Here is a 24,264-nt window from a genome sequence, read left to right as displayed (position 1 = left end):
ATAGTGTCCTAAGTATTTGGGAGCAATCCAAATTCTACCCCAAAAGTATAACTGAAGGCGCCAATTCCTTTCCAATTGTGTTTCTACAGTTGGTACTCCGTTCCGAGAAGCGTGGCAAGCTGTCTTCTCATGCTCAGACGCCCTCTCCCCACGGCTGAAAGCGCCACACTTCGGTCATTCGCTGGCCTGCCAGCCAAAGCAGAAAGGAGGCCGGCGGAAGCGAGGCTGCAAGAACCCTGCCAGGCTGCGGGTGTCCCAGGACGAAAGGCCGGGGGAGGGCGGGTTTCTTCGCCCGGGCGGCACCCATGTGCCGGCCGCCCCTCCCTCCCTCCTGTCGGGGCTGGAGGGGAGGGATCAGGGGCGGGGAAGCGGCGGGCGGTGGCTGCCTGCCTGGTGGCCCGCCCGGTTAGTCGGTCGGTCCCTCCTCGCTCCGCGCCCGGGCTCCAGGAGGAGGCGGCGGCGGCGAAGGAGGCGGAGGCGCAGCGGCGAGCGACGGTCTGCCCGAGGAATGCGCTGAAGATGGCGGCCGGCCGGAGAGCGCCCAAGAGCGGGCTGCTGGAGCTGCGGGCGCCGGGCGAGCAGTGGCTGCGGGTGCTGGCCACGCTCTCCGAGGACTTTCTGAGCGTCAGCCCCAGCAAGGGCGCCGAGGAGCCGCTGCAGCCCCCGCCCAGCCCCGTGCAGCTGAATGGCGGCGAGCCCTGCGCCCTCGTCCCGGACTCGCTCGCTAACATCAAGCGCACCGTGCGGATCGTCAAGCAGGACGTGGGGGGGCTCGGCATCAGCATCAAAGGTAAGCGCCCGGCGGGCCCCGACATCCCCCCCCCCCGCCGCCCCTTCTGCTGCCCGCGGGCGAAACCTTCGTGCCCCCGGGAGCAGAGCCGCGCGCCCTCTCCACGCGTCGGAGGGGGGAGCTCTTTTGGAGCGCCGGGCGGCTGGCATGCGGGGGGCGGTGGGAGGGGGGGTGCCTATGGCACGCGGACAACTTCGACTGCCCCCCTTGGTTAACTTCTTTAACTGGATTATTGGGGGGGGGGGGCGGACGTGACCCCGGAGTGCGGTCTTTTGGCTGTAGCAGTCGGGGGGGGGGGAGGAGGCGGGGATCCCTGGCAAGTCCCACCAGGAATTGCCGCCCTTGCCGGAGGCCCTCGGCTGTCGCTGGGGACCTGGAAACTGCCTGAAAGTTCGCGGGGGAAGCCCGAGAAGCGCCCTCAGGCTTGCTTGTCAGTGCTGAGAAGGACCTGGCCAGAATTGGGCTCAAACGGACCAACGCGTTGATGGGCAAAACCCAATGTTTAGCATTTCAGCGTTTCTCCTCACGAAGTGACTAATCGCTGCATGTGCTTTGCCTTCAGCAAAACGTGACCAAAATCAAGTCGGCAGACGTATGTTCGGCAAAAAACTATTTCAAAACCAGTTCTCTGTGGATAATATGGGTGTGCATCTGCACTTGCCATAAAATATCAGTACAACAAAACAGTAACACAAGCTTGAACTAAAACAGTCCAACAAGCCCCCCCCCCCCCCCAAGCAATCCTGCAAGAATTGTGTCATTTTCATAGATAAGAGCTTCAAGCCTCGACCACCTATTACTGTACTGACTTTCTACAAAACTGAGGAACGATTTAGTACAGGATGTATTGCCAGACAGTAACTATGTAGGAGAACTTCATTAGATGATTTGCAAGGTGGACAGGTGCCCTTTGTAGGATGGTGTCAAATCAACTCACTTTGGATTCTCTAATTATCACTGAATGCGCAGGCATGAATTTGTGCCATAGGCTCTTTTTACACAGCAAGTTTCCTTGGCCATTCTGACTTAAGCAGCATGTGTGCTGGTGATGGAGCTTCCCCATGGGGGAGTTTTCCATGCACTTTCCTCTGTCTTTTCTCCCAGTTTTCCGCTTCCATGTGTGGACTCCTTGTTAGTTGTAAAGTTGTCCTGACTGTCATGATGACTTGCTTTTTGGTATTTCTCTTCATCCATGTGCTATACTTAGTTACAACAATTATGTTAACATTTGAAATATTTAAATGGGAATAGATGGCTGTAGTGCTATAGTAATTAATAATTAAAAAAAAATAAACCTCAAACAGCCCTCTGGTGGCAAGACATGCAAATGCTGCAAAAATGTTGCCCATAAAGGGTGTGCCAGGGGGGAAATGGTGCCAGTGTAGGCAGGAACTTGGCAGGGCTGGAAAATATGCACCATTCCTTCCGGATGAAAAGCATGCTTAAATTGTGTGGTTTTAGGAAAATTGGAGTAAAGCAGGTTGGGAAAGAAAATGTTGAGGATAGAAAAAAGCGGAAACGGGTCAGTTTCTGCACAGAATTGTGTAGGAACTCCAAAAATATGAGCCCATTTGGAAACCAAAGCAGAGAAAACCCTCTGTGTGGAATCAGCCCTGCAGCCTGTCTTCTGCTGCTTTCAGTCCTCATATATGTTTTTTCCACCAACAAGCAAATCTCCTGTCAAACTGAAGTCATTTGACTGTTAATATTTAAGTGAAGCAGCCTCTGGGAACCTATCCAGTGCCTACCAGCTAGTGTGTAATATTCCGTTCTTAACAGCTGGGTAGAATTCCTCACAACCCTAGAAATATCTCTTGCAAGTTTTGAAGTTAAACTTGGAGCAAAGTTTTGGCATAACTAGAGGCTATGACTGCTGGCCATGTGAGTTGAGGCCCAAATTTTGCTGTTTTGTCCCACATATTTCTAGTACAGTATTCGTTTTTAAAGACCTTAATAATTTTTGCAAATAAGATACAGACATGGCAGTTCCAGGCTATATCACATAATTAATTCGTCATTTGATGAGCAAATAAGTTTTTTTTTTTAAAAAAAGATACTCGTAATCACAATTTAACAGATCGTGGAAGAACCTTTTGATTGTATATTAAGGTATTAAAGCTGAAATTTCACCCAGATCTGGGAAGTTGAGTCCCTGTGCCATGCTTGTTGTTTAGTTCTTAATTTGAATATGCATTCATATCTTGTACATCTGCTGTTTGGGCTGGGCATAAGTATTGTGTTTCCCTGTTATAAAAAATGTACTTCCCAAGCCCTCCCATTCATGTGCTCTAGGCTGCAGCATATAACAAATGTAGTATTTTAAAATCAGCAAAAATGGACTTAATTGAGTATTGCAGAAGAAGCCTGTTGTGAGCCACACAACTACAAACACCCCCTTTGTATGATTATATTGCCGCACTGTTATTTTCGCATAGCACTTAGAAATCCCCCCTCCCTTTAGTCTGGAATGCATTATTTTGCTTGTGAACACTGATGCCATGTAGAACGCCTAATAAAGCATTAAAAAAATCAGATATACCTTCTAGCCAATGAGGTTTTTTGTTTTGTTTTCATTTGAATTGCAAATGTGGGAAATGCGAGGCACAGTTGTGAAATCCGCTTGCAGCATAGAGGAGAATTAGCCGCTGTGAGCAATGGATGGGTCCTGCCAGCAATGTTGGCATAATCAGGACACTTCGGATGGTGCTTTCTAAACCATTGTGATGGGTTACTGGCACTGCTTTGACCTTCAGGATTAGATGAGGCAGCACACCTTGTGGAGCGATACAGTCAATTCAGGGTTTGTTTGTTTGTTTGTCTGTTGGAAAGGGTGATTGTAGAAGTAGCCCATTGATCTCCGCATTTATTAAAATACTTTATTATGCCTTAGAGTTTTATAAATGAAAAGTGATCATGCACGGAGGAGGGAAAGAACACATTATTCAGGCTGTGATAAAGTAGGCTCCCATCCATAAAAGCTGTTGCCACAATAAATCTGTTTAATTTTTTGTTGCCACTCCTACAGCTATCTTTCTGGAATATGTTTAGAATTGGCACCCGTGAGATAAAAGGAAACATGTGTGCAGAATTCTAGCCATCTCATGTTTGAAATGCTTTTTAGGTTTATCTGTAAGGGCCTGGCTTGAATCCAACATACTGCACATGGAGCAAAACTCATGGTGTGGGGCTTTCCTGCCTCCCCCTGCCCTGGATATTTTGCTTATGGGGTTCAAGGAGCCCTCAACATCAGTGTGAAGGTCAAAGCGAGAGGTGGTGGCAGGATGGGGCTATTGGAAGCCCCCCACCTCATTATTGTCCCTGTCTTTAAAACAATGTGCATATATAAAGCAACCCCCCCCCCAAGCATGTTGTTGCAAAGGGTTCCACTCTTCCTTCTCCTTGATATTCTTTCATTGCATAGGACCAGTGATGGGGCTGCCAGGTTGCCAGGAGATGGGGGATTAGAGTTGCCAGCTCTAGGTTTGGAGACTCCTGGAGTTTTGAAAGTGAATTCTGGGGAAGACAGGGACCTCAGAGGGGTACAGTAGCATAGAAGCCACCTTCCAAAGCCTCCGTTTTCTCCAGGGAAACTTATCTCCAAAATCTAGAGATAGGCTGTAGTTCTGGGGGATCCACAGCTCCCACCTGGAGGCTGTCATATCCCTAGATTGAGTCAACGTTTTCCAGCTCTGAAATAGCTTGGGCAGTTTAGCTTGTAATATCTCTAAAATAGAATACATGGAATTCTCCATGTTTGAATGCAATGTACTTCTGAATATCAAGTCTTAGCAACAGCATTTTTCAGAGATTGTATACAACAAATCGTTCTCCATTTAATAATGATCTCAAGCAATTTGTGAAGCATATTTCCTATAATTGGACAGGTAAGTCAGACTCGTGGTGATCTTTGCAGAGAGATTAAAATCTCTTCAACCTAAAATAATTAGCATTTCCCAGAGCGTGTGAAAGAGATTAGTCATCTACCATTTTGTAAAGAGATTTTTAGTTTGTCAGCAATAAGAGAGGATTCATGATATTTGCTTTGTCTTAAAAGTTCATACTGAATTTGGTTGCCATTACATTACAAATTAAGTTGCAGAGATCTAATGTTTTCTGGTTTAAAAACTGGCCAGTACACATAACCAGCACTTGTGCTGCATTGTATGTTATTATGGCCAAAGGTCCAAAACAATAAAACTCAGCTGAACTAATGATTAGGTTATATCCACTGATTCACAGAATTCTTCAACGAGTTTCATCAGACTACTTATAGACTACCACAAATAGTCTCTAATTTATAATAGATTATTTAAAATCTTAGTTTTTGCCACTAAAACATGGAATATTGTACTATTGTTCAGAATTTATTTGTGCACGATCTGGGCTCAAACTGTACCTGCAGTGTTTGAAAGAAGGAACTGTGTGAGGAATTCCTACGTCAGGACTCCATGGTTCAAGTAATTAGATCTGTGCGACAGGAAGAGTAAGATAATGTTGGAACTTTCCAGAAAGGACTTGGTTGAGCTTGCAGCTTAGGTTAGCAAGACAGTGCAGGCTCTGATACCTTGGGAATCCGTGGGTCATAGTGCAAACCGAGAATTTCTCATGCTGCCTCTGACTTTCTATAAGTGAAAATGACAGCCATGTTGGCACACTGGGCCCTTTACCTCCATTCATTTAAGCAATTGAGCCTACCAACTGCAGACAATTAGAAACTGTTATCTTCCCCTTTGCTAGGATAACTACTGTCTGAAATAGATTACAGGAATCTTTCACCAGTGAGAACTTTACCCCCTCTCTTTTTAGAATCCCGCTTAGAATGCCTTATTTGAACATGGATAATTGGTGAAGTCATCATTATTCACCTACAACTTGACATGTCTCCCCTCCCAGTCCCCCTCACACAAACATCTTTAACCCTGTGCCTTCGTCCCTCACCTGATGTGGGAAAGTCTCCCAATCGAGACTTTGGACCTTCGATTCATCTGCTAGGAGCTGATTGGACCAGTGTTTCCCCTTCAGCTCCCCCTTATCTCTGGACCATGAACAAAACAGTCATCTGATGCTAGAACATATGTCCACTTCCAGAAGCCTGTGTTGCTGTCTTTCCTTTAGATTAGGGAGTGTGCACAGGGGCTGTTTGTTGCCTGTGTATGAAAGATTGCTTAATTCTTTGATTGAGCTTTGAATTTGCCTTTTCCTGTTTCCGCTTATCTCTCTGTAGAATCATAGAATCATAGAGTTGGAAGGGGCCATACAGGCCATCTAGTCCAACCCCCTGCTCAACGCAGGATCAGCCCAAAGCATCCTAAAGCTTCCAAGAAAAGTGTGTATCCAACCTTTGCTTGAAGACTGCCAGTGAGGGGGCTGACTTTAATTGCTTGCATGGAAATTCTGTTTCTCCTGTTGACTGGTAAAGCTGTCAGCCAGGGAAAATCCTCATCCCAAGCCTGACCTTTTTTTGTGGTACAAATAGAGCTGGGGAAAGGAGATCAGGGAGGTCACCTGAAAGGCTGCTGAGGGTAGGTTTCTTGCCTGCTGAAAATCTCTGCCCCAAGCAGCCTTCTGCTGTGGAGGGAGAAACAGCCAATTAAGCACAAAGGTGGTTCCGGTGGATCACAAGGACCAATTGGCTGGACCGGGCATATATGTCAAGATGGATACAAGATGGAAGGGGTAGCTAGCCTGTGTAGTGCAGCCCTCTTGCTGAGCCTGACCAACTGGTGCCTGTCATACCATCATGGGGAAGACGAGGGGGGCTGAGCCGTCTAGTCCTCTCTCCCTTTTCTGGCTGTTTCCCCCCTCTGGGATTTGGAGAGTGCCTGGCAGGAGACTGAGAAAGGGATTCCTTGCTTGAAGGGAGTGAGGCTGGTGCTGTCTCAGCATCTTCCATGGCCAGCTATTTCTGGTTTATATTATTTATTTAGAACATTTTTATGTTGCCTTTCCATCCAGTCAGCATCCCCAGAGTGATGAACATAAAACATTTAAAAAAAGAATCAAAATACAGTTACAATTAAATTCTGTTTAAAACACAAACAACTCTGGAAAGAGTTTGGTACCTGTTATTTGGGGTATGCTACATGAAACAAAAAATCTTCACATGCTGGTGAAAAGATGCCGATAGAGGGAGACGGGCAAAACTCCCTGGGGAGGGAGTTCAAATGGTTGTGCTATGATAGGGATGGTCCTTTTATGGGATGCTATCTGTCCAGTCTTAGATGGCAGAGACAACAAAGGAAGGGCCTCTGACAATGCCTGTGGTGAGTGGGTAGGTGCCTGTGGGAGAAGGCGGTCCTTTAGGTAGCACCTCTGTTTCGTCAGGGTTCAGTTTCAGATTGTTAGCCTTCTTCCAGTCCAGTACTGCCTCCGGGCACCTCTTCATAGTTTCCTAAGCCTCCCTGGGATCTGCTGGGAGTGTGAGAGCTGAGTGTCATCTGCATATTGAGGGCAACTCAGCCCAAATCTCCCAGTGGCTTTACATAAGTGGGGGAACAAGATTGAACCTTGGGGAACCTCAAAGGCCAAAGATCAAGGGGCGGAGTAGCTGTCCCCCAGCACCACACATTGGACGGTACCCCCTAGTCTTGAAAGGTGATCCTGAAGGATATCACGATCAATGATATCAAAAGCTGCCAAGAAGTCCAGGAGAATTAAGAGGGTTGCACTCCTCCTGACCATCTCCTGGTGCTTGTCATCCACCAGGGCAACTAAGGTAATCTAAAATCAGATTTGAACAGTTCTAAACAATTTGCTTCATTCAGGAATCTCTGAAGTAGGTCAGCTGTCACTTGTTCAATCATCTGGCACAAAAGTGGCATATTTGAAAATGGATGGTCCTTATCCAACTCCTGGGTCCAGAGTATGTTTCTTTAGGTGTAGACACATCCCTGCTCATATCAAGGCAGGGGTGACTACCCGGACTCTCTGGGAGGCATTTACTCTCTCCTGGACTCAGTCAGTCAGCCCCATTGGCAGATTTGAACAGCCAGGGGTCATACAAACAGGTGGCAGGTCTCAAATAACTGGCTTGGTGGAATGGTTAAGAGCACCTCTAATCTGGAGAACCAGATATGAATCTCCACTCCTCCACATAAAGCCAGTGGCTCAGTCTAATGACAGTTCTCTCAGAGCTCTCTCAGCACCACCTACCTCATTGGGTGTTGTGGGGAGAGGAAGGGTAAGATATTGTAATATGAAAGGTATCCTGCAGATTTGGACAGATTAACATCCTGGAGCCATCCAGTCCTGTTACTGCTAATGTAGAATCCATGTTGGAATGGATGCAAGAGATGTTATTCCCAGAATGCTTTGCAAATGGGCTGCAGAGCAGTCCACCTCCTCCCATTGGCCAGATTCCAGTAAGCCCCTGACTGTGTTTTATAACAGCCCTCTTGCTGAGGGTGACACCAGAGGGTTTCAGCCTTATGATTTTTCTCTGGCAGGGGACTCAATGGCTGGTGGGACCCTATTGTTGGTTTAATGCTTGGGTTGTGGGAAATTCCTCACTGGAAACAGTAGCTCTTTAGGCTGTGAGAAGGGGAGGCAGTATTGGTCTTCCAGTGTAACATGCATATTGATGTGGTCTATGTGTCTTATAATGGGAGGAACACATATTATGGAAGACATTATTGTACTCCTTGCATGTATAATCTAGGTCCCTTCCTTCCTTCCTTCCTTCCTTCCTTCCTTCCTTCCTTCCTTCCTTCCTTCCTTCCTTCCTTCCTTCCTTCCTGAATATTTAGATGCCAACATTATCTCTGTCTTTAGTAAACTTTTTAGTGAAAGAATTGATTTTCATATGCAATTTTTCACTACTCAAAGAGGTTTATAATTGCCTTCCCTTCCTCTCCCCACAACAGACATCCTGTGAGGTAGGTGGGGCTGAGAGAGCTCTGAGAGAAACTGTTCTGTGAGAACAGCTCTATCAGGACTATGACTGGCCCAAGGTCACCCAGCTGGCTGCATTGGAGGAGTAGGGAATCAAACCCAGCTCACCAGACTAGAAGCTGCCGCTCTTAACCACTACACCAAGCTGGCTTTCTTTTAACCACTCAGCATGAAAATTGATAGTGGGATACTTTTTGGTCCCAAAAGGAAAACATGATTTTGAAGGAGGCTTTTTTTTTCTAATTCTAATGTGAGGTTTTTCTATTACTTTTAACTTTATGTGGTCCATATTATATAGTGAGTTTTTTTAAACTGAAGATATTAATAAACACAAAGCACACTTTAATAGAATCAAGATTATATTACATCATATTCCAAGAAATTACAGGGTGTCCTTACTCAGTGAGTGCTGGTCCTCAGCGCATTGTGGAGTCAGTACGTACAGCAGAGCTCATGAGGAGAGAACATATGGAACTCAGCACGGTGTGACATTTTCTCAAAAAATGCTTTCTATTTTCTCTAAGTTGTACTAGAGTACTAAATGTGGAGCAAAGGAGGTTTCTGCATTTCCACAGTTTCTTAAGTTGTACAATGCCCATTTCTAAGTAAGTGTGGTATCTGAAAGATTTTTTTTCCTTCTGGCTTCACTTGAAGGTGGTCGAGAAAATAAAATGCCCATCCTGATTTCCAAGATTTTTAAAGGGCTGGCTGCAGACCAAACTGAGGCGCTGTTTGTAGGAGATGCCATCCTTTCGGTCAATGGTGCTGACCTCTCAGATGCTACACATGACGAGGCGGTCCAGGCCCTCAAGAAGACTGGCAAGGAAGTGGTGTTGGAAGGTAAGCTGTTTGTTTATTATGATGGAAAAGGGAGACATAAAATATGCTAGCAGTTTTGCTCCTTCCCAGCCCAAGCCACAAGGTTCTGCTACTGTGGCTTGCTGCCTCAATCTGTTTTATTGTGGAGCAGTAGACACCAGCTGCTTTGCAATGTGGAGACATCCAAGAACACCCTGCTTTTGTAACGTTTTGTCTGCGTTGGCTGCTTGCCATCAGCCTCTTGAATGGACCTTGTCTGCATGCAGATTTTGCTCACTGATTTCAGTCAAAATACATGAATGCGGTGCTGTCCTATCTGCTCATCTTTAGAACTGGATATTCATGCTTTTATCTCCCTTAACAGCTTAATTGCAGGTGTGAGTTCTGTGATATTTTCCCCACCTTCTATACAATAAAAATCTGCCAACTCAACATCTTTGCAAGAATGGGTAACTTTAGGCTTTGTCTCAAGTTTTACTCAGATGCTGCCTTTGCTCAGGATAGAATTCCAAATTTAGTTCTAGAGTCACCCGGGCACTGCAGATACATTTCTTTTTTGCTTGTTATGATTTGGATCCCGTTGCCACAATTTAGCTCTGTACAACGAATGCCGTTTCAGACAGGCAAGCACTTGGAACAATAGTGGGAGTCAATTTTTAAGGTAAAGTGATGTGAGGCCAGGAATGTCTGGCATGGATCTATGAAGTATGGCAAGATTTATGAAAACAGACACAAAAATCAGTATTCTAGCTGCTGACCCAGACTCCGGAGTAATGGGAAGGTTAACTTTGCAATGGGTATTCAGTTGAGGCGTGATTGTCCGATAATGGTAGGCTGGATTGTTTGTTCCTGACATCTACAATTGTCCAGTAATGCTTTATTGATTAGAAAATCTGTAATTGGCTACAGAGAAGAGTTTCTGGAGAGACAAGAGATATTTTGGAGTGTACTAATGCTGGTGCTTTTCAGATGAATCAGGCTGACTTTCCTGTCAAGAAAGAGAATGAGTCTGCCATTGCCTTTGTGTCTTCAGGGTCCTGAGGAGACCCAGACAGGCTGTACATCATATTCTGAGAAGATGTGACTTGGCACAAACTGTTACAAGTATCTAAAAGACAAATTTAGGACTGCTTCAGATAGTCACTGCCTTGCCGTCTACGTCCTTCTGCTGGATGAATAATTGTACCGATCCTTCTATCTTGGGGGGGGGGGAGGGGGCACACTTGAATGAAGAAAAGTGTGAAGACTCTGAGCACATTGAAAATTTCATTGCAGTGTGATGTTTCCTACTCTGTATATGAAATACAGCTGGGATCTTGAGAAGACTGGGGTCTAAAACTGGACGCTATCCTTCTCTGAGGTAAAAAACAGCTTTCCCTGGGGTGAAGTAAAACCATATGAAGTCAGCTAGCGTGACATCCCTCCATGGGGACCATTTTACTGAGGGCTAATTTTATTTCAGAATTGCACATTAATCTTTCAGTTATGCAAACGTAATTTAGAATCATTAACTTGTCCATTAACTACTGTGAGCTAGGACTTTTCCATTTCTGTTTTACATATTGGAATCCTGGGTTTTTTTTGGTAGCGCTGCTTTCTGTATGTAATACAGAGCACCAGTTTGTAACTTATAGCATAGTGTTATCTTGCAGTTGTGAACTTCACTGCCACACATGTTTTCTTTTTTTTAAGCAAAATTTTTGTTTTATTTTCCAAGATTAAGATAATGCAATGCAGTAATCTACATTATTGATACAGAAAATGCCACACATGTTTTCTGTTTCTTCTAGTTGACCTTCTGCCCAGCTCTGATTCTTTGGCCCTCAACTGAAGAACCATAAACTCCTGTACAACCTCAGTGTGATGTTACTCAGCTGTTTATAACTAGCAGGGCCTTGGAGTCTAAGAGGAAATTAGACAGATTCATGGAGGAGAGGCCTATACAGTGGTGAATAGCTATGGTGACTAAAGTGAACCTCCACATGGCTGAGATAGCCAACCTTTGAATACCAGTGCTAGGAGGCAATGTCAAGGGAAGGTCTTAGCCTCTACACAATGTTTGTGGGGGTCTGTGTGAAACAAAATGCTGGACTAGATGGATCACTGATCTGAACCAGCAGGGCTCCTGTTACGATTGTATGATCACAGCAGTTCTTAAAGCGAGGCAGAAATATGTTTTACCCGATGCTGCAGATCATACAAGTATTTTATTAGTAGTATGACACTCCTAGAATTACCCTTAAATAATTATTGGAAGTTGACACTGGGACAGCCAAGTAAAGTGAATTGTTGTGTATAAGAGGTGAGAGGGCTGGCCTTGCTGTTTTGAGCCTTGCTGGGAAAATGCATGTCCATGCAGGCTTATGCCAGTGGGAAGTAAAGGCACCCTAGGGCTGAAGGTTTTCCTTGGGAAAGTGTGGCAAGGAAGCTGCATGACATAGCCCCCTCTCTACGTTGAAATTGTGACTCTAGAAAGCTGCATTAATGGAAGACAGAGTTAGGTTTAACAGCTGTCTACCCGCTTATACTTCACCATTTTAACAAAAAGATTTCATAACAGTCCATGCAATCAACAGTTGTTTCCAGAACAGGGAAAATTGTGAATTTATCACATTATTTGCTTCACTGCCCTATAGCTGAGAATGCGAGGAATGGATATCCTCTCCCTTCAAACTGTCGAAGGGGGCAATTTGTGGGAAATGGTCTTTTTTGTTTTCAAATAACCATGAGGTTAGCCAGAAAGTGGCCACTTTCGTTTTAGCCAGCTTTCGTGGAATAATAATCAAAACAACATTTACAGATGCCTGGTTCTCGATTGTATTTTGAGATTCTGTGCAGTTTTATTTTCCCTATTTTGTCTTTATTTTGTGTCAATTTTACTATGGTGCATGCCTAAACAAATCCTTTTGTTTATTTGTGATGTTATTTCATTGATGTCCTGCCTTTTCTATGTCATGGAATTCAAGGTACATTTATGTAGGATTCTCATGTGACCAAACCTAGACCAGCTTTACCTTTAGTAAGGTGACTGTAGCATGTGCCCTCCAGATATACGGTATATTCTCATATATGCACATCAAAACACATTTTGCAAAGTCACAGCGAGGTGCCAGTGTTCTCTCGGACAAAGGAAACTTAGGAAGTTCTATATGAGGATTCTTCATTACCTGGTGGGAATGGGATGGGTACTGACAATGCAACCCTAAGCAGTCACACATTTCTAAACCTGTGGCCATCACTGAACTTAGAAGGCTGTAATTCTGTTCAAGATTGCTCTGTTAATTCACCACCATTTCAGAAACATATCATGAGCTGGGAGGAATCCCCAGATATGCTTCTTGTGTGTAAACTAACAGGATTTGCATTTCTTTTTGTGCATGTAGCCCTGCACTTGTGCTGATGATTGTTCAACAGGTATTGTTCTTAAATATGAGAGAGCTTGTCTCAGCCCTGGAAGTGAGATATCAACTGGAAGAGTTGAGTTTTGCTTGAGGCTGTGTGGTTCTGAAGCTTGTTGCTCCCTCACCCAATCCAAAGTGATTTCCCAGCAGTTTTTCACAATCTAGCTCAGTTTTCAACTTTCCTAATTAGCTTGGTATCGTACACAAACTTGCTCATCAATTTATGAGCAAATTTAAGTAGGACTAGGCCAATACCAATCCTTGTGGAACCCAGTGTTTACTTGCCTCCATTGTGAGAATTGTGTGTTTATTCCTGTGTGCCAATTCCTATCGTTTGATCAGTTTGTAGTTCATAATGCATGAGATCACCTGTCTTTTTATCCAAGACTGCTAAACTTACTCAGAAACCTTTAGGGGTTGGACCTTGTCAAAAGCCTTTTTGGAAGTCCTAGAATAATCCCAGAAGAGCTTGGATGCCTCTAGTGCTAAAACTAACAGCCCTGTGGAATTATTAGATGTAATGATTAGAACCTTTGACTAGGATAGGGGAGATTCAGTTCAAATCTATGTTCAGCCAAGGAGCTGGTTGTGTGATATTTGACCAATTACTGTCTCTCACTGTAACTCAATTCACAAAGTTGTTGCGAGGATGAAAAAGAAGAGAACTGTGCACTCCACCTTGAACTCTTTGGTCAAATCGTGGGAGGAATATGGAATAGATCCCACAGAGATGTTATGGACTCTCAGAAGAAGTGTGTTTCCTTCTGTAACCATTCTTGGTTGTTTTTGTCACTCTCTTTAATTTGCAGGACATTTTCCTGCTATGACACTTCCTTTTCCAAACTGTTGCAGAGTCTTGTCTGATTTTTGCTGAGCTCAGCCACTTCTGTTAATTAGTTCCTCTCCCCCCCCCAGAACTACACCCAATCACTTGGAATGTGCTTCTCTGCCTTGTTGATAATTATGAGTTCTATAATTTAAAAGGATATACAAAGCCCCCTTCTCTTGGATCTTGTGAACATTTCTTCTCTAAGCTGCAAACTAGATACAAACTTCCTTTGTCTCTTTTTATTTCTTAGCTAAAAGAAAATAGTTCGGTGGGGAGGGGAGGGAGGGGAAACAACCCTGAAAGTACTTTCTCATCCAAAGCCAAAGCAGACAAGTTTAAACCTAAGAGGGTTATTAATCCAAGATCAGGATGACTTGTGCTTAAAAAGTGCTTTGACAATGCCTGGTACATACAATACATCACCCTGTTTTTTCCAAACTTCAGTGTGAGGATGAGAGCTAGACCGAAGGTTTTTGAAAGGAGTAGACAAATTCACAGAGGACAAATGTATTGAAGAGAAGAATAGCGTTTTTTTGTACCCAGTTTTTACTACCTGAAGGAATCTCAGAGCAACTTAAAATTGCCTGCCCTTCATCTCCCCTCAACAGACACCCCGTGAGATAGGTAGAGTTGAGAAAACTCTGAAAGAACTGTGACTGGCCCAAGGTCACTCATCTGGCTGCATGTGGAGGAGTGGGGAATCTAACCTGGCTCTCCAGATTCCTGACCCCTGCTCTTGATCACTACACCACGCTGACTCTAAAGGGTGAAACAATATCTGACAAATGATAACTAGCAACCTTTTCCTTAATGTCTCCCCCACCCTGGCATAATGTTTGATTTGAGAACCACTACAGAAAGGTCTGTATTGGGCTGAGAATCCACCAAGGAAGCCCAGGGTTGCTACTGGTGGGCAGTAGCAAACCATCCCTGAATGATTTGAGAGCCTTACAGCATTGTCATAAGTCAATCTGACAGCAAAAAAAAAAAAAGTTCCCCATGGGAAAAATGACATGGAAAAAGAGCCACAGTGGACAGTAGGTGATGTGACGTCCCATCATGGGCTGTCATCAGAAGGAGTATGGTAATGTATAGTGTGATCACATCACATTTCATATCTTGCTAACCTAGTTCTGTCCAAAAGCCATTCTGGCTACATAGAGCCTCCTCCAATCAGTACATCATCTGGGTTTGCCACTGTTGGAATCAAAATGCTGGACAAAATTGATTACTCCAGCAGAATTTCCCTCTGGTATACCACAGGCAGAATGCCAGCAGGCTGCAGAAAAGAGACAGAAATTCACTCTCTGCTTAGCTGGCCTGTGGGGAACATTCCTTCCCCATCCCACATATGACCATTAGTTACAACCTGAGCAGTGTCTGTTCACTGGGTCCTCCAAAGAAAACTAGTATTGGATTCCCCCCCCCCCCCGTTACACTCAGGTAGAGGCAGCTGAGCAGGACAGTCTTCATAGCTGTTTCCCTATTCTCCAGTTTTATGTTAGTAGGTGGAGACTGAGAACTGTTTCACAAAGGCTAACTGTTCCTTCTGATTGTCCACGCCTTAGCTCAATATGCAAATATTTTAAGAGTTCAAAAGCAAACATGGATACACATATCGATAAGTAAAAAGGGGGAGAACTATCAAGTTAACCAATTAAAAGGATCAGGTCACGGAGGCATAACATCCAGATCTCAAGATGTCCTAGTTCCAACTTACGCCACAGTGGTCAGGCTGTACCTGGAATACTATGTCCCATTCTGGAGACTGCCCTTCAAAATGAACGTGGACATAATGGAGTAGTTGCAGAAGAGAGCAACAAAGACGATTAAGGGCCTGGCAACAAAGCCCTACGAGGAAAGGTTGAGGAATTTGAGAATGTACAGTCTGAAGAAGAGGGGGTTGTTGTTGGTGGTGGTGGTGGAGAACAGAATGTGACTGCTCTCTTTAAGTTTCTGAATGGCTTCCACTTAGAGGAGGGTGGGGAGCTGTTCTTGTTGGCAGAAGAGGGGATAGGACTTGCAATAATGAGTTTAAATTATGGACAGGAAAATCCTGGCTGGATGTTAGGAAATTAGTTTCATTTTTACAGTCAGAGTAGTTCAGCAGTGGAATCAGCTGCCTAGGGAAGTGGTGAGCTCCCCCTCGTTGGTGGTCTTCAAGCAGCAGTAGGACAAATACTTGTCTGGAATGTCTTAGGCTGATCCTGCATGGACTGTATTGTCCTATCCAGCTGTATGATTCTATACCAGCCTTTCTTAATATTTTTAATGTTGAGAAACCCTTGAAACGTTCTGCAAGCTTTAAGAAACTCCAGAAGTGGCACAATCATGCAGAATGTGATTGAGAAGCACAGCTATGTACACGCCCACCCGGGCCCCCTCCCCTTCCCACCCCTCCAGGCCCATCATTGGCCATTTTGGGAGGGGGTTGACATGACTATATATGGTCATATCACCTGATAAATGTTTAACAAATGTAAAACAATATTTAAGAAATTAATTCACTCCCACGTATTTGGGAAACCCTTCCAGGCTGTCAAGAAACCCCAGGGTTTCACAAAACTGATTGAGAAAGACCTTTTCCTGAGACCTGAAAAGCTGCTGCTAATTAGGACAGGCTGTGCAAACCTGGATAACTAGTGGTCCTACTAAGCATAGCAGCTTCATATGTTTGTTTGTTTATTAGATTTTTAGCTTGCTTCTTTCCATAGGCTCGAGGTGGGTTACATCAGATATAAAAAGTCCATTAAAACCCCCACCTTATAAAACCAAAATATAGCCAAACCAAGCTAGCCAGCCTAATCCGCCTCTAACAGCCATCCACCAGGGGGGTTGCTTGGTGGTAGGGTGTACTCTGAGGGGGCCTATAATCCTGGCCTCACCCAAAGACCTGGTGGAAGAGCTCCATTTTACAGGCCATGCGGAACTTTGACAGCTCCATCAAGGCCCTCAGCTTTCTGGGGAGCTCATTCCACCAGGTCAGGGCCAGGACTCAAAAGGTCCTGGCCCAGGTTGAGGCCAAGCATTTTTCTCTAGGGCCAGGGACCTCCAGTAGGTTACCATCCACAGAGCAAAGTGCCTTGCAGGGGCATAAGGGGACAGGCAGGGCACAAGCCACGAATGGCCTTGAAGGTCAGCACCAAGACCTTGAACCTGATCTGGGTCACAACCGGCAACCAATGCAGCTGCTTCAGTACAGGCTGGATATGGGTCCTCCAAGGTGTACCAGTGAGGACCCTAGCAGCTACATTCTGCACCAGTTGGAGTTTCCAGGTCAAAGACAAGGGTAGGCCACCACAGAGCGAGTAACAGAAGTCCAGTCTAGAAGTGACCGCTGCATGGATCACTGTGGCCAGACCGTCTGGAGGCAGGTTGAGTGATAGTAGTCTTGTCTGGCAAAGATGGTAAAACGCTGTGCGGGCTACCCTTGTGGCCTGGGCCTCCATAGAAAGGATGTGATTTTTATATTTGAAATTCTGTCCAATTTTTTCAATATTTGGACAGAATGTCCAAAATGCTCCTCATCAAAAGAAAACAACCCTCTACACATCGACATTCAGCATGTTGGGGACCTAGTTCAGCCTAGCATTTGGACATGTATTCCCTCCCTCGAGGTACAAGTGGTTTTAGGTTTGACGCAACTCACCTATTTCCTTTCTGCAGGCACTTTCCTTTTTACCTTCATTCCTGAATACAAAAGGATTAGATTTAGGGTCTGTCTGACCATTTAACAACCGTCTCCCGCACACATGCCATCCTTTAACCCACGTACCAAAAAGTGAAAGCAACTAGGCAAGTACATTCTTTTTTCCAGATAGTCTACATAAATGTTAGCAAATATTAAGAGCCACATTTAACTTTTAAACCTGATCCATTCAGCTAAATGTCTTTAGAGAGCCAGTTTGGTGTAGTGGTTAGGCGTGTGGACTTCTAATCTGGCATGCCAGGTTCGATTCTGCGCTGCACCACATGCAACCAGCTGGGTGACCTTGGGCTTGCCACAGCACTGAGAAAACTGTTCTGTCCGAGCAGTGATATCAGGGCTCTCTCAGCCTCACCCACCTCACAGGGTGTCTGTTGTGGGGAGAGGAAAGGGAAGGCGACTGTAGGCTGCTTTGAGCCTCCTTCGGGTAGGGAAAAGTAGCATATAAGAACCAACTCTTCTTCTTCTTCGATCGGTTTATGCTTACTTAAACTGAGTGGCAGCTTCAGTCATGCACTGTTCATCTCTGACAAGAAGCTCTCACTTGATGTAAGCCGGCAATTTAATAAACGGAAGCCAGCTCCCATGCTGTTAGAAGAGGAGACCAGGTTGAATGTTTTCTTTGTTCCAGATTACAGCCGTGTCCCAGGACTAAAATAGTCACCACAAACAAAAAGGAGTGTCCTTAACTCTCACCGGCTTTACAATTTATGCATATGGAGAGCAGGAAAGTCATCACAAGCTTTAACCCACTAGCCTGAAACCCTACTTTGTAATATTGACTGTGTCTTCACTTTTCTGCTGGTCAGTTGAATCTAGAATGCACTCAAATGCTTTATTTCTTCCTTCAAATAACCTCCATAGAGTAGTGAACACACTTTGCTACATTATCTCTTTAATTTGTGATGCACAAATGGGAAAAATCCCCAGAATTTTATAAATCCATCAGCTTTGTCTCTACTGCACTATTACCTGTTTGCAGAGAGGAATGCCTTAATATTAAGGACTACTTTTCCAAAATATTAGTTGGCAGGCCTGACCCTGCAAGCTCCGGATGTTATGGTTATCCGTACTGTTTCAAAGCAATTTCCATGAAGTTGTTTCATGGGCTATTAACCCCCTCATTGACTAGGAAATCTAGTTGTCTCTAATCACAGAGGTTGCCTGAAATTTCTTCAGTCTCAGACCCCTTTTGTATGGCCACCATTTGATAGCCCTAACAACGCTGAAATAAGGAATTCCACAGGCTGTGTATATTTTCTCAAATAAATCCAAAAGTGGAATTCTTTATTTCAGCTTTGACTATTAGAGGAATCGACGCTTCCATTACCCTAGCCCTGACAACACTGCGGACAATCAGGACTTATGGACAGCGAGTTTTGGACTCATGAGCTAGAGCTGCAGGGGCTTCAAGGGCGAAGCCTGTGACAGAAACAGACTCAGTGGTGTGAAAGGGCCTTCAGCACCACTGTACAGAAGTCAGTCAAGAGTGCAAGTGATTGCGTTTTGAAGATCAGAAGGTGGCCACTGACATGAGTCATGACATGAGTTTCTTTCAGCCATTCTTAAGGCAAAGATCAAGTTCGGTAGCCGTGTTAGTCTGTCTGTGGAAGTAGAAAAGAACAAGAATTCCATAGCACCGTAAAGACTTCACAAAATTTGTGGCAGGGTATGAGCTTTCAAGGAAGAAGTGAGCAGTGACTCATAAAAGCTGTTCTGCCAGGCATATAGTTGAGGCCAGGAAATTAACATTGAGGAAATGCTGGCCTCCCTGCTCATAAAACATCAATGCTCCTTCCACCAAACAAAACATTAGCCTGCCCAATTGAAATTAGGCCCCGCTCTTGTAAGGTCTCTGAGGAGGCAGTTTTTAATAATAATCTTAATAATATATATTTTATTTAAAGTATGTAATAACTCTTGTAATTAGTTATTTGCATAGCTTCTGTTGTTGCCCACCCTGAGCCAGCTGGGAAGGGTGGGTTATAAAACTAATTATTATTATTATATTATAAAAGCTCATACCCTGCCACAAATTTTGTCTTTGAAGTGCGAGTAGACTCTTGTTTCCTGTTATTAAGGCAAAATTGCATGTATAAAATCGCTAGAGTCACCTCGGCAGGATTACTGCCATCTGCTGCTTATAGGCCTTCTTCAGTTCTCCTCTAACCTGTTTGATACATGTAGGGATTTCTCACCACCTCCCATAAGTACAACTTCTACCTGGAAGGTAAAATACACAGACAGGATGTGGGAGTGACAAAAATCTGACTTAAACCACTGCTTCGTGTTTGGGACTCTTGTGAATAGCACTGTTGTAGTGTTGCAGTGTTTCTCTGCATTCATGCCAGGGCCTTGAGTATCGTAACCATGACATTGCTATTGTGGAAGAGTCTTTAGGCTGCTGCTATTTCCAGCCGACACCGATCAAATAGGAGCCTGTTGCAGTTTGTGCAGCAGGAGGGATGTAGCGGGGGGACCATTTGCCAGCTCAGCAACTTGGCTTTGCCATCTAACTGGCTCGGCAGAATTGCCATCTGGCTCCTTGAAAACTCTTAAGGTGGGCATTTTGCCCCTTGGCCTAAAAAGAAAGAAAAAAATTCACCCACTTTTTCATTCCCAGGCCTAGTTTATTGATTTATGTTTGCGTTTACACCCAGCCCTTCCCTGGAGGTTCAGGATGTCACCATTTTAAATGTGTATGTATTTAAATGAGTTAGTATGAACAAATGACACACCCTTACTCCACTGTTCTGGGATGAGCAGCAGCTACAGTAACACAAGCAAGGAAGCACCAGCCGTGGCCCTGAATTCTCAGTATCCTGAAGAAACCAGATAGTTTTGCAAAAAAGAGACCTCCCACTACTAGGCCTTACCCCTGCTGCCTATCAGCTGAGTGGCCAGGGGTGAGTGAAGAACAGGACAGAGGCCCTGGCTATGTCCTAGGCTACATCACTTCCAGCATATATCGAAAGCGGGAGGTGGTGGAATCTCCTCAGAGGCCTGGCTGAGAAGCAGAGAAAAAGCACAATACTAAAGCAGTGCCCGGCTTAGCACTTGTAAGGCTCAGGAAGCTATTATAGTTTCTCCCTGTGGGCCAAGCCATTATGCCCAGAGAATGGGGAGCCATGTTAGTCGGCACTAAGAGGACAAAATTCGAGTCTATGAGCACCTTCTGCCAACATTTTCCATGCTACTAACTAGCTAGTTACCTCATCCAGATCCTTATCTGACAGATTGATCTATCACTAACTAAAGCTTATTTTGGTCATCTTTAATGCACTAAAAACATGCTAAAATGGCAGTGAAGGTGGACACCAGAGCATGAGGGGTTTGCCCGTCTTGTGTTTTGGGGCGAAATAAACACTCATTCTGCCTTTGTCCCTCATACTATCTGGAGCCCCAACCCGTTTCCATCTGGGGCTTTTTAGGAAAGGAAGGGAACAACAACTCCCTCTATCCAGGCTAGAACTGAATGGCAGCCAGCGTCTGGAGGAGCACAGGGACGGAGCTTGAGAAGGGGACGGAGCTTCCCTAACAGCGCACAGAGAGGGTGCTAGTGGTTTTGGGGGTTTGAAGAAATATAATTTTATTAGCGGTTAATAATGTGTATTTTATGTGGGGTTTTATTATTTCGTAACTTGCCGTGAGATGGCTTTACTGATAGCGGTGGGTAATAAATCTAATGGAATCATAGAATCATAGAGTTGGAAGGGACCTCATGGGTCATCTAGTCCAACCCGCTGTACTATGCAGGACACTCACATCCCTATTGCTCATCTACTGTAACCTGCCACCCCTTTGCCTTCTCAGCCTCTCTGTCAGATGGCTATCCAGCCTCTGTTTTAAAATTTCCAAAGATGGAGAACCCACCACCTCCCGAGGAAGCCTGTTCCACTGAGAAACTGCTCTAACTGTCATGAACTTCTTCTGGATGTTTAGATGGAATTTCTTTTGAATTAATTTCATCCCATTCATTCTGGTCTGTCCCTCTGGGGCAAGAGAGAACAATTCTGCTCCATCCTCTGTATGGCACCCTTTTAAATACTTGAAGATGGTTATCAGATCCCCTCTCAGTCGTCTCCTCTCTAGGCTAAACAGACCAAGCTCCCCCAACCTTTCTTCATACGTGTTGGTCTCCAAACCCCTCACCATCTTTGTTGTCCTCCTCTGGACACATTCTAGTTTGTCAACATCCCTCTTCAACTGGGGTGCCCAAAACTGAACACAGTACTCCAAGTGAGGCCGAACCAGAGCAGAGTAAAGCGGTACCATCACCTCCCGTGATCTGGACACGATACTAATAATAATAACAACAACAACAAAACATTTTTACTATTTATTTACCATAGAGTTCTTGTCTTAATACCAGAGTGTTGCAGTGTGATGATGTCACTCCCAGTCATTAGTAATGTAGGCTTGTCCTCTCTCCCACTTCTGGTAAGTCTCCACCATCTCCTGACCTGGCAATCCAACCAGTATTCCCTTTAGAAGTCAGATCCAGTGTGTGCCACTGTGTACACAGTTAAATCATAAACTAGACATCCAGAAGATCAGCTGAATATCATATTGATAGTCCTTAAAGAATTCAATTTGTGGCATAGACTGTGGAACGTCTGTCTGAAGCAAACAAGGTGAGCCCTTTTAGCTAATATTTTAGCACCACTTAAATTCACGAACCCCAGTGAAATTCTCAGTAAAGCTGTAATTGAGTCACAAATGTATATCCATGAGCATTCCAGATACTGATGGGACTTTACATCATACAGACCCTATACTGACACGGGCTGATCAGGTAAAAAGGTGACTAGACCACAAGGAGCAAAACCTCTCTTCTGTCAAAAGGTATCAAATGGGATTCAGAGAACTGTCTTTAGCTGTAGGTTTCTCTGGACCGATTTGGACCGTATGACTTGACTCCTGTTACCCTGAAAAGGAGCCTCTTCCTCCTGGAATGGTCCCTTTCCTTCCTCTAAAATGCCATCCTAACTTGGGCACAGGAAGATTCTCCTTGAACTTTGTTTTAAGCCTGCTTTGCTGGCTCCAGTGCCAGCCGCATGCTTTTTCAATTAGCTCTGAGTTTTCCAGATGCATCCGAGATCTCTGCGTGTCCAAAATGATATGCACTAAGCAGAAAAATAAGGCTGAGTCAGCTCTCTCTGCAATGTTAATTATGTCAGCCCACACACCATGGAGCCTGACCTCTAAGAACAGTCTCTGTGCCTGTCACAGACTAACTTCCCCTGCTGTAATCAAAGCAGCAGTCCTGCTCATAAAATGTACATCAATGTTGTTTGATTCATGTGTTTTTATATATGTATTTATTTTAAAATTATTTATGTTCATGATTGCTTTTATTATCACTGAGTTCACCTTGCCTTCTAAGGGTACCGCTTTGCTAGAGCTTTTCAAGGAGGAAGATGTTGGCTGATAATCAGCACCCAGAAAATACTGTGGTGTGATATTCCTTTGTAGTGTGTGTTATCACACACTCCCGGCATTTCACAGAAGAAAACAGGAACACATTTGCAATACCCCTGTTCTCATAGCAAGGATCACTACCCATGGTCTGCCACCATTGTATTTTGCTAAAGAATATACTTGTTTGTGGTATGCTTTGTTCACTCACTCTTCCATAGCAACAGCACTGAAGAAGTCCCAGCAGCTGTGACACATGGAATGGGAGGCGGTACACTGCATGGTACCTGTGAGTTCATGAATATCTATTTCCATGCAGATGCCCTAGACAAAAATGCATCCATTCCCCACTTAGAGTCTGGTTTAATTTCCAGGATCCTTGGATGAGTCTGTCTAATCTACGTATTACAAAGTAAACAGGTTGGTCTCGTGTCACTATCCAGTGTAACAGTCAAGTGTGGGTTGCAGCTTCTCCTCAGTACCTGCCTGTAGGGTGCTTGATATGTAGTTGGATAGCAGCTCGCATGGCAAAGGGACTTCATCACCACCATCCCATTTCCCCAACCTGAAACAATCCAGGGAGAAAAAGCATGGGAGTACCAGAGAATCCAGGGCCAAATTACACTCTCCTGAGTCATTCCAGGTTGGGAAAATGGTGTGTGTGTGTATGAAGGCCTTCATCTACAGTTTGGTCCTATTCTGAGTTAGGTACCTCACACATGGTGCTTGAGAACCCATAACTTATGTCTAATTATTTCATAGCATGGGGACACCAGACTCAGTCTGTGTGAATTAACTCGAAAGACTAACGGCATCTTAATAAGGCACTCCCAAAAGGCAAATAACAGAACAAAACAGAGCAATGATTTACCACAAAATACAAACTGCCTTTTGTGTATGTTACATTATCTGTTCCCTCACTCAGACCAGCTGAAGCATGTTGTTTCTGTCCTAATCGTTATTGTCTTTGTTACTTCCCCTTCCTTATCAGTGTACCTGACTGAAGATGTTTTTATGTTGTGATAGTTCAGTCTTTTTATTTTGCCTCTACCAGATCTGTTTATTTTGCCTCTACCAGATCTATAGAAGCGATTGTTTAAACTTGAGCTGAAGACCGTTGTTGCATTCAGTAACAACATTATACTATAGAATAGTTTTTCGACAAAATGACATGTTTCCAGCCACTTTTTGTCTTCCATTTAAGGAGGTGAGTAATCTTCCAATGGCTGCTAAGGATGTGTCTGTAATTAAGTAAAATTTTTCTATACCACTTTCCTCTTATCTCAAGGTTTCCTCTTTTCTTGACCGAAACTGATGAATTTTTGTAGCAGCCTTGAATATGGTCCTGATTTGGCTGTTTGTATACCAAAATTGTAAACAAAAAAAGGACCCCAAGCGATGAATATTAAAA

At 44.4% G+C, this 24,264-nt stretch overlaps 1 protein-coding gene across 1 annotated transcript in view; it reads left to right on the top strand.

The window, feature by feature from the left end:
• Positions 1 to 277: 277 nt before the first annotated feature.
• Positions 278 to 24,264, top strand: part of SNTA1 (syntrophin alpha 1) — an 82,614-nt gene continuing 58,627 nt past the window's right edge. The window contains exons 1-2 of the mRNA XM_077335272.1: positions 278 to 790; positions 9,335 to 9,520. Coding sequence (XP_077191387.1) covers positions 520 to 790; positions 9,335 to 9,520 — 457 coding nt within the window. The 5' untranslated portion in view covers positions 278 to 519. The remainder of the gene's footprint in view (positions 791 to 9,334; positions 9,521 to 24,264) is intronic.

This window comes from Paroedura picta, chromosome 4 (assembly GCF_049243985.1).
Source record: "Paroedura picta isolate Pp20150507F chromosome 4, Ppicta_v3.0, whole genome shotgun sequence".
Classification (NCBI taxonomy): domain Eukaryota; kingdom Metazoa; phylum Chordata; class Lepidosauria; order Squamata; family Gekkonidae; genus Paroedura; species Paroedura picta.
This window is presented reverse-complemented; position numbering and strand designations above follow the sequence as displayed.